This window comes from Patagioenas fasciata, chromosome 11 (assembly GCF_037038585.1).
Source record: "Patagioenas fasciata isolate bPatFas1 chromosome 11, bPatFas1.hap1, whole genome shotgun sequence".
NCBI lineage: Eukaryota > Metazoa > Chordata > Aves > Columbiformes > Columbidae > Patagioenas > Patagioenas fasciata.
The window spans coordinates 2,538,931-2,554,387 of NC_092530.1; the positions used below are offsets into that span (position 1 = coordinate 2,538,931).

The following is a 15,457-nucleotide window of genomic DNA, read 5'->3' on the forward strand; positions in this document are numbered from 1 at the left end:
ACACCCCTAAACCCTGCCCTCAAACCCTGCACCCCAAAGAATTCCCTCCCAAACCTTGCACCTCCAAATCCTGCACCTCAAAGGCCTGGAAACCCAAGCCCTTCAACCCCATCCCTGCAACACCAAATCCTGTACCCCAAACCCAGCACCCCAGAATCCTGCACCCCAAATCCTGCCCTACCAAACCTTTCACTGCAAACCCCTGCACCCCAAGATTGTGCTGCTCTATACACTGAACCCCCAAATCCTGCAGCCCCAGGTCCTTGCCTCCCAAGACTCTGCACCCCCAAATCCTGCACCCAAATCCTGCACCCAAATCTCTCACCCCCACCACCCTGCACCCCTATCCCCTGCACCCCAAAACTCCACACCTCCAAATCCTGAACCCTGAAACCCCGCACCCCCAAATCCTGTGCCCCAGTCCTGTGCACCCCACACTCTGCACCCCAAACTCTGCACTCTTAGACCTGACTTCTAAACCCTGCACCCCAAACAGTGCACCCCCAAATCCTGAAGCCCCAGATCCTTCCCTCCCATACCCTGCAGCCCCAAATCCTGAACCCCCAGATCCTGAATTCCAGGATCTTGCACCCCCAGACCCTGCACTCCCAAATCAGACACACGAACACCCTGCACCCCCAAATCTTGCACCTCTAAGCCTCCACCCCTTAACACTGCACCCCCAAATCTTTCACCCCAAAACCTCAACCCAGAACCCTGTACCCCAAAACCCTACACCTCCAAATCCTGAACCCTTAAACCCTGCACCCCCAGATCCTCCCCCCAAACGAATGAACCCCCAAAACCTGCACCCCCAGATCCTGCTGCCCCATACCCGGCACCCCAAACTCTGCACCCAGAAATCCTGCACTCTCCTAACCCTGCACCTCAAACGATTCCCTCCACCCTGCACCCCCAAAACCTGTAACCCCAATCGCTGCACCCCCAGGTCCTGTCCCCAAACTCTGCACTGCCAGATCCTGCCCCCCTAAACCCTTAAAGCCCAAATATTGCACCCCCAGATCCTTCCTCAACACCCTGCACCCCCAAATTCCCCACCGAAAACCTGCGCCCCCAGATCCTGCACCACCAAGTTCTGTGCCCTGAAGCCCTGCACTGAAGATCCTGCCCCCTAACTCTGCACCCCCAAATCCTGCATCCCCAAACCCTGCACCCCCAAATCCTTCAACCCCCAAAGCCAATGCACTGCCAAACCCTGGACCCCCAGATACTGCACCCCAGAACCCTGCACGTTGAAATCCTGCACCCCCAAACTCTGCAGCCCAGAACCCTATACCCGATATCCTGCCGCCCCACAACTTGCACCCCCCAAACCTGCAACCCCAAATACTGCACCCCGAAATCCTGCACCCCCAAATCGTTCCCCCAAACCATTCGCCCCCGAATCTTTTATGTCCAAACCTGTCCCCCAAAACCTTGCACCCCTGAACTCTGCTCCCCCAAAGCCCGCCTGTGAAACCTTGTCACCCAAATCCATCACCCCCAGATCCTGCTCCCCAAACCCTGCACCCAAAATCCTGCCCCACAAACCCTGCGCCCTCAAATTCTGACCCCCAATCAATGCACTGACAAACCCTGCACCCGCAGATCCTTCCCCCCCAAACCCGGCACCCTGAAATCGCTCACCCCAAATCCCTGCACTCTCAAATGTTACACACCCCAAAAATGTGCACCCCCAAATCGTTCACCCCATATCCTGCCCCTTTAAACCCTGCACTTCAAAACCCTGCACCCCCAAATCCTTTCCCCAAACACCCTGCACCCATTAATCCTGTACCCCCAAATCCTGCACCCCAAGTCCTGAAACTTCAAACCCTGTGCCCTCAGATCCTTCCTTACCCAACCCTGCACCCCCAAATCCTCCAACCCCCAAATCTTCCAGCCCCCAAGTCCTGAACCCTGCACTCCCAACTCCTCACCCCAAAGCCCTGCACCCCCAAATCCTGAAGCCCCAGATCCTTCCCTCCCATACCCTGCACCCCCAAATCCTGAACCCCCAAATCCTGCACCCCTAATCCTCCACCCCCTTAACACTGCACCCCCAAAACCTGAACCACCAAATCCTTCACCCCCAAACCCTCCCTCCTCCAAACCCTGCCCTTCAAAATGCTGCACCCCCAAATCCTTCTCCCCAACACCCTGCACCCCCCGATCCTGACCCCAAAACCCTGCACCCCAAATCCTGTACCCCAAAGCCCTGCACTCTCAAATCATACATGCCCAGAACGTGCACCCTAAACTGTGCACCCCAAAATCCTAAACCCCTTAACCCTGCGCCCCCAAATCCTCCAGACCCATGTCCCGAACCCAGCACCCCAAAATCTACCCCCCAAAACCTACATCCCCAAATCCTACACCCCCAGGTCCTGAACACCCAAAATCTGCACCCCCAATTCTGCCTCCACAAGACCTTCACCCCCAGTCCCTGCTCCACTAAATCCTACACCCCCAAACCCTGCACCCCCAACCTCCTGTACCCCAAATCCTGCCCCCACAAGTTGCACCCTAAAATCCTGCACCCCAAATCCTGTCCTACCCAACCCTTCACCCCAAACCCCTTCACCCCAAGATCCTGCTGCCGTAAACCCTGCACCCCCAAATCATCCCTCCCAGCCCTGCCCCCCAAACCCTGTCCCCCTAAAGCCTGACCCCGAAACCCTGCTCCCCAAAACCCTGCTACCCCAAATCTTGTACCCCCAGATCCTTCCCCCAACACCCTGCAATCCCAAACCCTGCACCCCCAATTCTGGCGCTAAACCCTGCACCCCCAGAACCCTGCACCACTGAACCTTGCACCCCAAAACCCTGCTCCCCCAATCCTCCCCCCCAAAACTCTGCACCCCAAAACCCTATGCCCAAAACCCTGCACCCCACAGGTTGCACCCCATATCCCTGCACCCCCAAATCCTCCAACTCCCAAGTCCTGCACCCCCAGGTGCTGAACACCTGACCCCTCACCCCTGACCCCTCACCCCAAAGCCCTGCACCCCAAATCCTGCCTCTAAACGCTGAACTACAAGGTTCTGTGCCCCAACAGCCTGCTCACCCAGATCCTGCACCCCAGATCCTGCACCCCCATATTCTGATCCCTACAGCCTGCACCCCCAGCTCCTGCACCCCCAAAACCTGTACCCCTAAATCCTGCACCCTTCAACCCTGCAGCCCACAACGCTGCACCCCCAACCTCTGCAGCCCCAGTTCCTTAACGTGTGAAACCTGCGCCCCCAAGTCCTGCACCTCAAAACCTTACACCCGGAATCCTGCCCCCCAAACCATGCACCCCAAAATCAAGGCCCCTCAAACTTGCACTCAAAAGTCCGCACCAAAAAACCCTCCCCCCCAGTTCCTAAAGACATGGAACCTGCACCCCCAAATCCCGCACCCCAAAACCCTGCACCCCAGTACCCCAGACCACCAAATCTTGCACCTCCATATCCTGCCCCCTTTAGCCCTGCACTTCAAACCCTGCACCCCAAATCCTGCACCCAAACCCTGTACCCCACATCCTGCAACCAGCCCTTGTACCCCTAAATCCTTGACCTCCACATCCCGAATCTCCAAACGCAGCAACCCCAAAACCCTACACCCCCAATCCCTGCACCCCCAAATCATTGTCCTTCAAATCCCACACCCAAAGCTCGTACACCCCAAGATCTTGCACCCCCACACACTGCACCCCAAATCCTGCACCCCCAAATCCTCCAGCCCCATGTCCCAAACCCCCAAACCCTGCACCCTCAAGTCTTGCACCCCCAAACCATTCTCCCCCAAATCCTGCAACCCCAAACCCCACACCTCCTGCACCCCAAAATTCGACACCTCCAAATCCTAAACCCTTAAACCCTGCATCTCGCAAATCCTTCCCCCCAAAACAGTGCCCCCCAAACCCTGCACCCCAGATCCTGCAGCCCCTAACTCTGCACCCCAAACACTGCACCCTCAGATCCTGCGTCCCCCAACCCTGCACCCCAAATCCTTTACCCCAAAATTCCCCAAACCTGCAAACCCAAATCCTGCACCCCCGGGTCCTGAACATGCGAACCCTGCACCCCCAAACCTGCAGCCCAAAGCCCTGCACCCCCAAATCCTGCCGTACACAACCCTTCACCCCAAACCTCTTCAACCCAAGATACTGAAACCCTAAGCCCTGCCCCCCAAAACCTACATCCCCAAATCCTGCACCCCCAGGGCCTGAACACCCAAAATCTGCACCCCCAAATCCCTTAACTCCAAAAACCTGCACCCCCAAGTCTGCCTCCCCAAGACCTGCACCCAAACCCTGCACCACTAAACCCTGCACCCCCAAACCCTGTACCCCAAATCCTGCTCCCCACAAGTTGCACCCTAAAATCCTGCACCCCAAATCCTGTCCTACCCAACCCTTCACCCCAAACCCCTTCACCCCAAGATCCTGCTGCCCTAAACCCTGCACCCCAAAATCATCCCTCCCAGCCCTGCCCCCCAAACCCTGTCCCCCTAAATCCTGACCCCGAAACCCTGCTCCCCAAAACCCTGCTACCCCCAACTCTGCACCCCCAGATCCTGCTGCTCCAAACCCTGCACCCCCAAATCCTCCAGCCCCACGTCCCGATCTCCCAAACCCTGCACCCCAGAACCCTGCACCCCACAACCCCTTCACCCCCAAATCCTGCACCCCCAGCCCTACCCCCTAAACTTTCCACCCCCAAATCCTGCCCTACCAAGCCCCCCTTGTCCCCAGGGCCCATACTGGCACCATGGGGACCCCCCTTGTCACTGGGGAACCATTGTGACATCCTGGGGACCTCCTCTGTCCCCAGGGTCCATTGTGACATTCAGGGAACCCATCTTTGTCCCCAGGGCCTATTGTGACACCATGGGGACCCCTTCTTCTCCTCAGGACCCATTGTGACAGGGTGGGGACCCCCCTTGTCACCAGGGCTCATTCTGACATCCTGGAGACCCCGCTTTGTCCCCAGGGCCCATTGTGACACCGTGGAGACCCCGTCTTCTCCCCAGGGCCCATTGTGACATTCTAGGAACCCCTTTGTCCCCAGGGCCCATTGTGACATCCCAGGACTGCCCGTTGTCCCCAGGGCAATTGTGACACCGTGGGGACCCCCCTTGTCACTGGGGCCCATTGTGACATCCTGGGTGACCTCCTTTGTCCCCAGGGCCCATTGTGACAGGCTGGGGACCCCCCTTGTCCCCAAGGCCCATTGTGACACTGTGGGGACCCCCTTTGCCCCCAGGGCCCATTGTGACATCCCAGGACCACCCATTGTCCCCAGAGCCCATTGTGACATCCTGGGGACCCCATTTGTCCCCAGGGCCCATTGTGACAGGGTGGGGACCCCTTTGTCACTGGGGACCCATTGTGACATCCCAGGACCCCCCATTCTCCCCAGGGATCATTGTGACACCATGGGGACCCCTCTTGTCACTGGGGACCCATTGTGACACCATGGGGACCCCCCCTTGTCCTCAGGGCCCATTGTGACATCCTGGGGACCCCCCATTGTCCCTGAGGCCCATTGTGACATCCTGGGGACCCTCTTGTCCCCAGGGCCCATTCTGACACCATGGGGACCCCCCATGTCACTGTGGACCCATTTTGACACCATGGGGAAACCCCTTTGTCCCCAGGCCCCATTGTGACATTCTGGGGACCCCCTTTGTCCCCAGGGCCCATTGTGGCACCATGGAGACCCCCATTGTCCCCAGGGCCCATTGTGACATCCTGGGGACCCCCCCTTGTCCCCAGGGCTTATTGTGACACCGTGGGGACCCCCTTTGTCCCCAGGGCCCATTGTGACATCCAGGGGACCCCCCTTTGTCACTAGGACCCATTGTGACACTGTGGGGAACCCCTTTGTCCCCAGAGCCCACTGTGACATCCTGGGGACCCCCCCTTATCGCCAGGGCATATTGTGTTGTCCCAGGACCCCCTTTGTCCCCAGGGCTCATTGTGACACCATGGGAACCCCCTTTGTCACTGGGGCCCATTGTGCCACCGTGGGGACCCCCCCTTGTCCTCTATGGCCCATAGTGGCACCATGGGTACCCCACTTGTCACTGGGGAAACATTGTGACACCATGGGGACCCCCCCTTTGTCCCCAGTGCGTATTGTGACATCCCAGGACCTCCCATTGTCCCCAGGGCCCATTGTGACATTCAGGGCACCCCCCTTTGTCTCCAGGGCCCATTGTAACATCCTAGGGAACCACTTTGTCCCTAGGTCCCATTGTGACATGCAGGGGACCCACCTTTGTCCCCAGGGCCCATCGTGACACCATGTGGACACCCCAAGTCACTGGGGATCCATTGTGAAACGATGGGGACCTCCCCTTTGTCCCCAGAGTCCATTGTGGCACCATGGGGACCCCATTTGTCACTGGGGCCCATTGTGACATTCCAGGATTCCACTTTGTCCCCAGGGCCCATTGTGACACCGTGGGGACCCCCCTTTGTCCCCAGGGCTTATTGTGACACCATGGGGACCCCCCCTTGTCCCCAGGGCCCATTGTGATGTCCCAGGACCCCCCCGTTGTCTGCAGGGCCCATTGTGACACTGTGAGGACCCCACTTTGTCCCCAGGTCCCATTGTAACACCATGAGGACCCCCCCTTGTCTTCAGGGCCCTTTGTGACATCCTGGGCACCCCCTTTGTCCCTAGGCCCCATTGTGACGTTCCAGGACTCCCCATTGTCCCCAGGTCCCATTGTAACACCATGAGGACCCTCCCTTGTCTTCAGGGCCCTTTGTGACATCCTGGGCACCCCCTTTGTCCCTAGGCCCCATTGTGATGTCCCAGGACCCCAAATTGTCCCCAGGGCCCATTGTGAAATCCTGGGGACCCCACTTTGTCCACAGGGCCCATTGTGACATTCAGGGGACCTCTTGTCCCCGGGGCCCATTGTGACACCGTGGCGACCCCCCTTGTCCGCAGGGCCCATTGTGACATTCAAGGGACCCCCTTTGTCTCTATGGCCCATTGTGATACCATGGGGACCCCATTTGTCCCTGGGGCCCATCGTGACATCCCAGGACCCCCCATTGTCCCCAGGGCCCATTGTGGCACCATGGGGACCCCATTTGTCACTGAGGCCCATTGTGACATCCCAGGACCCCACTTTGTCCCCAGGGCCCATTGCGGCATCCTGGGGACCCCCTTTGTCCCAAGACCCCATTGTGACATCCTGGGGACCCAACATTGTCCCCAGGGCCCATTGTGACACCGTGGGGACCCCCCTTGTTCCCAGGGCTCATTGTGACATCCTGGGGACCCCATTTGTCCCCAGGGCCCATTGTGGCACCATGGGCCCCCCTTTGTCCCCAGGGCGCATTGTGACATCCCAGGACCCCACTTTGTCCCCAGGGCTCATTGTGACACCATGGGGACCCCATTTGTCCCCAGGGCCCATTGTAACATTCAAGCTACGCCCTTTGTCCCCATGGCCCATTGTGACATCATGGGGACCCCATTTGTCCCTGGGGCCCATCGTGACATCCCAGGACCCCCCATTGTCCCCAGGGCCCATTGTGACATCCTGGGGACCCCCCTTTGTCTCCAGGGCCCATTGTGACATCCTAGGAACCGCCATTGTCCCAGGGCTCATTGTGACATCCTGGGAACACCCCTTGTCCCGAGGGCCCATTGTAACATCCTGGGGACACCCTTTGTCCCCAGGGCCCATCATGATACAATGGGGACCCCCCTTGTCACTGGGCACCCCTTATGACACCATGGGCTCCCCCCTTTGTCCCCAGGGCCCATTGTGGCACCATGGGGACCGCCTTTGTCACTGGCGCCCATTGTGGCATTCCAGGATTCCCCTTTGTCCCCAGGGCCCGTTCTGACACCGTGGGGACCCCCATTGTCCCCAGGGCCCATTGTGACACCGTGGGGATTCCTTCTGGTCCCCCGGTCCCATTGTGACATCCTGGGGACCCCCTTTGTCCCCAGGACCCATTGTGACGTCCCAGCACTCCCTGTTTCCCCAGGGCCCATTGTGACACCGTGGGGACCCCCCTTGTCAGTGGGGCCCATTGTGACATTCTGGGTGACCTCCTTTGTCCCCAGGGCCCATTGTGACACCGTCGGGACCCCTCTTGTCCCCAGGGCCCATTGTGACATCCAGGGCACCCCCTTTGTCCCCAGAGGCCATTGTGACACCATGGGGACCCCCTTTGTCACTGGGGCCCATTGTGACATCCAAGGACCCCACTTTGTCCCCAGAGCCCATTGTGACATCCTAAGGAGCAGCCTTTGTCCCCAGGGCCCATTGTGACATCCAAGGACCCCCATTGTCCCCAGGGCGCATTGTGACATCCTGGGGACCCCCTCGTCCCCAGTGCCCATTGTGACACCATGGGGACCCCGCTTTGTCCTCAGGACCCATTGTAACATCCCAGGACCCCCCATTGTCCCCAGGGCCCATTGTGACATCCTGGGGACCCCCCTTTGTCTCCAGGGCCCATTGTGACATCCTAGGAACCGCCATTGTCCCAGGGCTCATTGTGACATCCTGGGAACACCCCTTGTCCCGAGGGCCCATTGTAACATCCTGGGGACACCCTTTGTCCCCAGGGCCCATCATGATACAATGGGGACCCCCCTTGTCACTGGGCACCCCTTATGACACCATGGGCTCCCCCCTTTGTCCCCAGGGCCCATTGTGGCACCATGGGGACCGCCTTTGTCACTGGCGCCCATTGTGGCATTCCAGGATTCCCCTTTGTCCCCAGGGCCCGTTCTGACACCGTGGGGACCCCCATTGTCCCCAGGGCCCATTGTGACACCGTGGGGATTCCTTCTGGTCCCCCGGTCCCATTGTGACATCCTGGGGACCCCCTTTGTCCCCAGGACCCATTGTGACGTCCCAGCACTCCCTGTTTCCCCAGGGCCCATTGTGACACCGTGGGGACCCCCCTTGTCAGTGGGGCCCATTGTGACATTCTGGGTGACCTCCTTTGTCCCCAGGGCCCATTGTGACACCGTCGGGACCCCTCTTGTCCCCAGGGCCCATTGTGACATCCAGGGCACCCCCTTTGTCCCCAGAGGCCATTGTGACACCATGGGGACCCCCTTTGTCACTGGGGCCCATTGTGACATCCAAGGACCCCACTTTGTCCCCAGAGCCCATTGTGACATCCTAAGGAGCAGCCTTTGTCCCCAGGGCCCATTGTGACATCCAAGGACCCCCATTGTCCCCAGGGCGCATTGTGACATCCTGGGGACCCCCTCGTCCCCAGTGCCCATTGTGACACCATGGGGACCCCGCTTTGTCCTCAGGACCCATTGTAACATCCCAGGACCCCCCATTGTCCCCAGTGGCCATTGTGACAGGATGGGATCCCCCTTTGTCACCAGGGCCCATTCTGACATTCAGAGGACCCGCCTTTGTCTCCAGGGCCTGTTGGGACAACATGGGGAACTCGCTTGTCACTGGGGACCGACTGTGACACCATGGGCCCCCCCCTTGTCCTCAGGGCCCATTGTGACACCCTAGGCACCTCCCATTGTCCCCAGGGCCCATTGTGACATCATGTGGACCCCCTTTGTCCCCAGGGCCCATTGTGACATTCCAGGATTCCACTTTGTCCGCAGGGCCCATTGTGACACCCTGGGCACCCCCCCTTGTCCGCAGGGCCCATTGTGACATCCCAGGACCCCACTTTGTCCCCAGGGTCCATTTTGACGTTTCAGGACACCCCGTTGTCCCCAGGGTCCTTTGTGACATGCTGGGGACCCCCTTTGTCCCCAGGGCCTATTGTGACATCCCAGGACCCCTCTATGTCTCCAGGGCCCATTGTGACATCCTGGAGACCCCCTTTTCCCCAGGGCCCATCGTGGCACCATGGGAACCCCCTTTGTCCCCAGGGCCCATTGTGACAGGGTGGGACAACCCTTGTCCCCAGGGCCCATTGTGACATCCTTGGGAGCCCCCTTTGTCCCCAGAGCCCATTGTGACATCCTGGGGACCCGCTTTGCCCTCAGGGCCCATTGTGACGTCCCAGGACACCCCGTTGTCCCCAGGGCCCACTGTGACATGCTGGGGACCCCCTTTGTGCCCAGGGCCCATTGTGACACCGTGGGAACCCCCTTTGTCCCCAGGGCTCATTATGACATCCTGGGGACCCCGCTTTGTCCCCAGGGCCCATTGTTACACGGTGTAGACCCCCTTTGTCCCAAGAGCCCATTGTGACATCCCAGGACCCTCCTTGTCCCCAGGGCCCATTGTGACATCCTGGGGACCCCCCTTTGTCACTTGGGCCCATTGTGACATCCCAGGACCCTCCTTGTCCCTAGGGCCCATTGTGACATTCAGGGGACCCCTCTGTCCCCAGGGCCCATTGTGACATCCTGGGGAACCCCTTTGTCCCCAGGGCCCATTGTGGTGTCCCTGGACCCCTCATTGTCCCCAGAGCCCATTGTGACATCCTGGCGACCCCGCTTTGTCCCCAGAGCCCATTGTGGCACCATGGACACCCCCTTTGTCACTGGGACCCATTGTGACTTCCCAGGACCCCACTTTGTCCCCAGGGCTCATTGTGGCATCCTGGGTACCCCCCGTAGTCCCCATGGCCCATTGTGACATCCGGGGTACCCCCTTGTCCCCAGGGCTCATCGTGGCACCGTGGGGACCCCCCTTGTCACTTGGGCCCTGGGGTCCTGGTTTTGTTAAAAACAAGTTTCTCTTGTAGTGAATTTGCCTGTCAGCTCAAGCTTCATATCAGCTGCATTTTCCTGGAGAACCCAACACATGTTTTGGCAAACCCAGCAATGTAATGGAAACTTATTGATAAGCACGGATGGACATCTCGCGAGAGGGGCAACGAGAAACTGGTGACCGAGAGACTGACCAACTGTGAATAACATTCCATTCACGTGAATACTTCATATAAAAGCGGGAGATCACGAGGATCTCGTTCCTTTTCCTTCCCTTTTCCCTTTTTCCTTCCCTTCTGCTCATGGCTGACATTAGGAGAGGACCTTGCTGGTCGTCCCTGCGAACTGAGGCCAGTGACAGACTGAATCCAGCTCCGGTTGGCTGCAGAGTCCAATCCAGGACTTTGGGTGCCTGCTCTGCAGTTGCTGAGAGTTTCAAGATTGGTTTTGTATATTTGTATTATTTTCTCTATTCTTATCAGTAGCATCAGTAAAACATCTTTAACTTTTCCAACTCTCTCCCCTCTGTGCTTCTTCCCCTCCCGATCGCCTGCCCTGAGTGGGAAGGGGGGAGAGGGAGGGGCAAAAGGGGGAAGTGGGGGGGAGAGGAGGTTGACAACACATCTGCCAGGGTTTGATTGTCACCCCGCAATCTTAACCCTCGACACCAGCCTATCTCCATTTCCCTGCCCACCTCTATGTCCAGGCCTCCTGGGCACTGGTGCCCTCTGCGAGGAAAAAGTGGGTGGCCCTGTGGCATCCCCAGGAATTTTGGGCCATGAAGGCACCCAAGAGTGGCCCTGAGCAGGCGAGCAGGTGCCACCTGCCAGCGATGCCCTGACCACTCAGGACAAGGAGCCTGGACCTTCCTGCGGTCTCAGGGGAGGCGCCCACCGCAGTGGCCCAGGAGGGAGGGGCCGCAGCTTTTGTTGGCTTTTGTTCACTTTTAAGAGAGGCCTTTGGAGGAGTCAGGTGGGAATCAGGAGCTCCCTGCCGCAGGTTCCCCGTACACTGCCTTTTAGGGAGTTTCATTTGCAGACAAACGATTAAACTCCACTGCTTCATCAGATGAAGTGAAAAGATCAAATGCAGAACTTCAGAACATCACTTTGTGGAGCAGCAGCGTCTGAATTCATGGCAATCTATTCAAGACAAACTTACACTCAGAGGTGCCCCAACAATATCACTCCTGTTACACAGTTTTAGTACAAATGCCCAAGTATTTAAGGACAAGAAAAGGAATCATTTAGCTGCACAGAACTGTCTTCCAAACATATGGAATGTATTGGTTTGGGTATTTCTTTGAAGCCCCAGGTCACAAGTAAGAAACAGCACCAAGTTTAACAATAACGGTTTCTCAGTGGTTTTTGAGAACTTTTCCAAAAACCATTAGGCAAAAAAAAAAGCATTGAAAAACAAGAGCTGAGTGATACAATGTGAAAATGGCAAAAACCACACTCCAAACAATTGTTATTGCAAGAAACAGAAATCACACACAAGCTGTACAAACATACACGTTACCGGCTCTGGACAGACAGATGCAGACCACGGCAGCACGTTCAGCTGTGCAAACCTTGAACCCACACGATCTAAAACCAATCTGACATTATCTGTACAACACAAAGTCAGACCGGAAATATTCTGGCGCATTCACAATGAAATACAATGTGTTGCTGGGCACAAACACCAATATTCACATCAGAACTGTGCAAACCATGGCATTACTCGCTTTGGATTTACAACACAGCCTATGTTTTACTGGAAAACACATTATGTTAATGTTTGGAAAGTTAATACAAGGCTACATTGTTTAGAATTCAGTGTAGTGTGTAGGGAAAACAGTGAGAACGTGTGTTTTTCGTGCTGCTTTTGACAGACTGTGTCTCATCTCGGTGTACTAAATGTGGCTTTTCTTCCGTGTGCACACCGAGTACAGACCCCTGGTTTTGGGATAACAGTTGTACCACCCAGATGGACACCAATCAAAGCCTTGCCCAGCCCAGCTCGCTGGAGCAGCGGGGCGGGTGCCGATGGGGCTCCAGCCGCACTGCCCTGTTTGTCAGGAGCCCCAGCGGTGCCTCCACCCGGCTGAGCAGCGAGCGGCCCAAAGGCGCAAGGCTAAAATCGAGATATTGTCTTAAATGAATGTAATTGTGATCTGTTTGTATATTTGAGCTTGGCGTGCGGTTTGCGTGTCTGAGCTCAGCCTTTTACTTCGCACGTTTATATTTGGTACCAAAAGAATTTTGTTCGGGGAGATAATTACAAAATGAGAACCGGTTCCATTATTAAAGTGCCACCGCGCTCCCCGTTCAGATGCATCTGTACACATGAGAGTAAATGAGAGGGGGAAGTGATGTGAATGTGAAATTCTGGGTTAGCTGTGTTGCAGTCAGTGTTGTTCTGCGCACAGACTGATCTGGATCTGAAATTAGTGTAAGAAATTACAAAAGGGAGGAGCTGAGGGATGTAACTATTGCTCAGCTAATTGAAATTGCATATAAAGTTTATAGTCGCAGGAACTAAATGAAGGGAGAAAGAGATTTTAAATCAGACTCTGCCTTTAGGGTTTCCGATTCATAAAATACAACCTGGGGATAAAGTACTAATTAAAACCTGGAAAGAGGAAACTCTGACCCCACGATGGGAAGGACCTTTTCTTGCCTTATTAACTACAGAACCAGCCGTTCAGACTGCAGAGAAAGGGTGGACACACGGCTCTTGAGTTAAAGGACCACGGACGGGAGAAAGAACCTGGGGAGTAACCCAAGGACCAGGGGAATTGAAATTGAAATGGACACGGGATTGGTGATGTAACCACTATCAGCACTGTTAATGTGAATGTCCAGTACAAAGAGTGAATCGCCCGTGCACCCAGCGCTGTTTGGCTTGTGCTCTAACGAACACGTGTTCAAGGAATACAGTTAAGGAATTGGATTAAATGTTGTTTATCCATAGAAAAAGCGTAAGCTACGTATTTCAGTTCCTCATTTGCAAAAATGCTGTAACTCTGTGCAGCACGACCCGTCATCTTTATCTCTTTATCTTTCCACCTCTTTCTGGCATTAACAACGCCCAGATCAAACCTCTCAGCACAGACACTGAGAAATGCCCGCGGCCCATGCTCTGTCAGTTCCTTGGAGCTGCTGCTGTTCTGAGATCCCAGGAGGAGAAACTTCTCTTCAGCCGAGTTTAACACGGAACCTGTTCTCAGCAGCCGAGCCTTCTCCTCTGTGCAAGGGCAGCAAACCGCAGGTTTGGAACCCACAGCCCCTCAGTCCCGCTGCAGCCAGCGAGGAGGCGACGAACGAGCGCGGACACCGAGTCCGCCCGCGGGACGCGCCGGTCGCGCTTTGTGCTGCGGGGTCAGCGGTGCGGAGGGCGGGGAGGAGCTCATCTGAGAGCTGAGGCTGACCTGCAGTTCAGGGGGTTTTCCACTGCACTGAGCCACCATGACGGCACGGCTGCCAGAGACTTTGTTATTTTAATAACTGCTCAACTCATTCACATTTCGTATAAAAATTTGGCGGGTCAGGCGAATAATCGGCCAGCTCTGGCGGGGTCCTGCCGGCAGCGCCGCTCGGCTCGCCCCTCCCGGTGACGCAATTTCCGGCTACAGGGCTGGGGCGAGCGGAGGCTGCTGAGCGGAGGCTGCTGAGCGGGTCCGGGGCGGGGAGCGGCGGGTCCGGGGGGGCGAGCGGCGGGTCCGGGGAGCGAGCGGCGGGTCCGGGGCGGGGAGCGGTGGGTCCGGGGCGGGGAGCGGCGGGTCCGGGGCGGGGAGCGGCGGGTCCGGGGGGGCGAGCGGCGGGTCCGGGGCGGGGAGCGGCGGGTCCGGGGCGGGGAGCGGCGGGTCCGGGGGGGCGAGCGGCGGGTCCGGGGGGGCGAGCGGCGGGTCGGGATGGGGGCGGGAGAGGCGCCCGCGGTCGGGGCGCGCGCACAAGGATCCGTGTGCGAACGGGCCCTTGGAGACCCCGGTCCCGGGAACCCCCGGAGCTGAGCCCACAGCTGCCGGTCTCTTGGTGCTTTGTGCAGGTGACAGCGCAGAGGCCGCCATGAGAAACCCGGGTGTCCCCAGCACGTTCCTGTTGGAGCAGCGCGTGGCCTGTGCAGCTTCGTGTGGGCCAAGGGAGGTGACTGTGTCCGTGTTGGCTCAGGTCGGTGCAGCTGCGCTTGGATTTAGAGCAGTGACCCTGGCTGGCTGGTTGAGCCTTGGGGGTTGTTTGTTGCTGAGAATGGCAGGGATCTGTTCAGCAGGTCTTGAATTGCTGTGCACTTTACCCTGCAAGAAGGGTTCATTTTCAGTGTTATTCATTCAGCGTAGCTCTCTCCATTGTACGGATAAGTTTTCCCGCTCTCAAAGGTTCCCTCTCCATTTGGTGGTTGAATTTCTCAGCGTCTCTTCTGCCGTTTGTTTTCCTTCTCCTGCAAAGTGGGGTGGGAAGGAGAAGGCAAAAGGCTCCGCTGCTTCCAGGTGGGGACTTGGTTGCTTGTATAACGTATGTCTGGTTCATCTCGAAGTAGACAGAGAAGAGTGGTGTTAGAAATCAATCAGCTGCCTCCTGTTGGAGGGACAAAGTGTGCTGGATTTGAAGGCGTTGGGCAGGACAGGAAGAGCTGCCTTCCTGGGTCAGTGATGGGTGTTGGCATGTATTGTCTGAGCTGGAGCTGATGGCTGTCACCACTTGAGCTCTAGAATTACTCTGAGACCCAGGAATCTCCAGTTCCTTGTGGAGCTTTTCCAGGCTGTGGAAGCCCCTTTCTGTCACAGATTGTAACGCAGCCCT

At 57.3% G+C, this 15,457-nt stretch overlaps 1 protein-coding gene and 1 non-coding gene across 2 annotated transcripts in view; both read left to right on the forward strand.

The window, feature by feature from the left end:
- Nucleotides 1-15,457, forward strand: part of LOC136106166 (ral guanine nucleotide dissociation stimulator-like 1) — a 28,392-nt gene that overhangs the window by 4,073 nt on the left and 8,862 nt on the right. Inside the window, exons 2-3 of the mRNA XM_071813642.1 lie at nucleotides 14,293-14,397; nucleotides 14,706-14,827. Coding sequence (XP_071669743.1) covers nucleotides 14,293-14,397; nucleotides 14,706-14,827 — 227 coding nt within the window. The remainder of the gene's footprint in view (nucleotides 1-14,292; nucleotides 14,398-14,705; nucleotides 14,828-15,457) is intronic.
- On the forward strand, nucleotides 15,299-15,383 carry LOC139828901 (small nucleolar RNA SNORD45). The gene has a single exon (XR_011740964.1). It is a non-coding gene; the product is annotated as a small nucleolar RNA SNORD45 (small nucleolar RNA).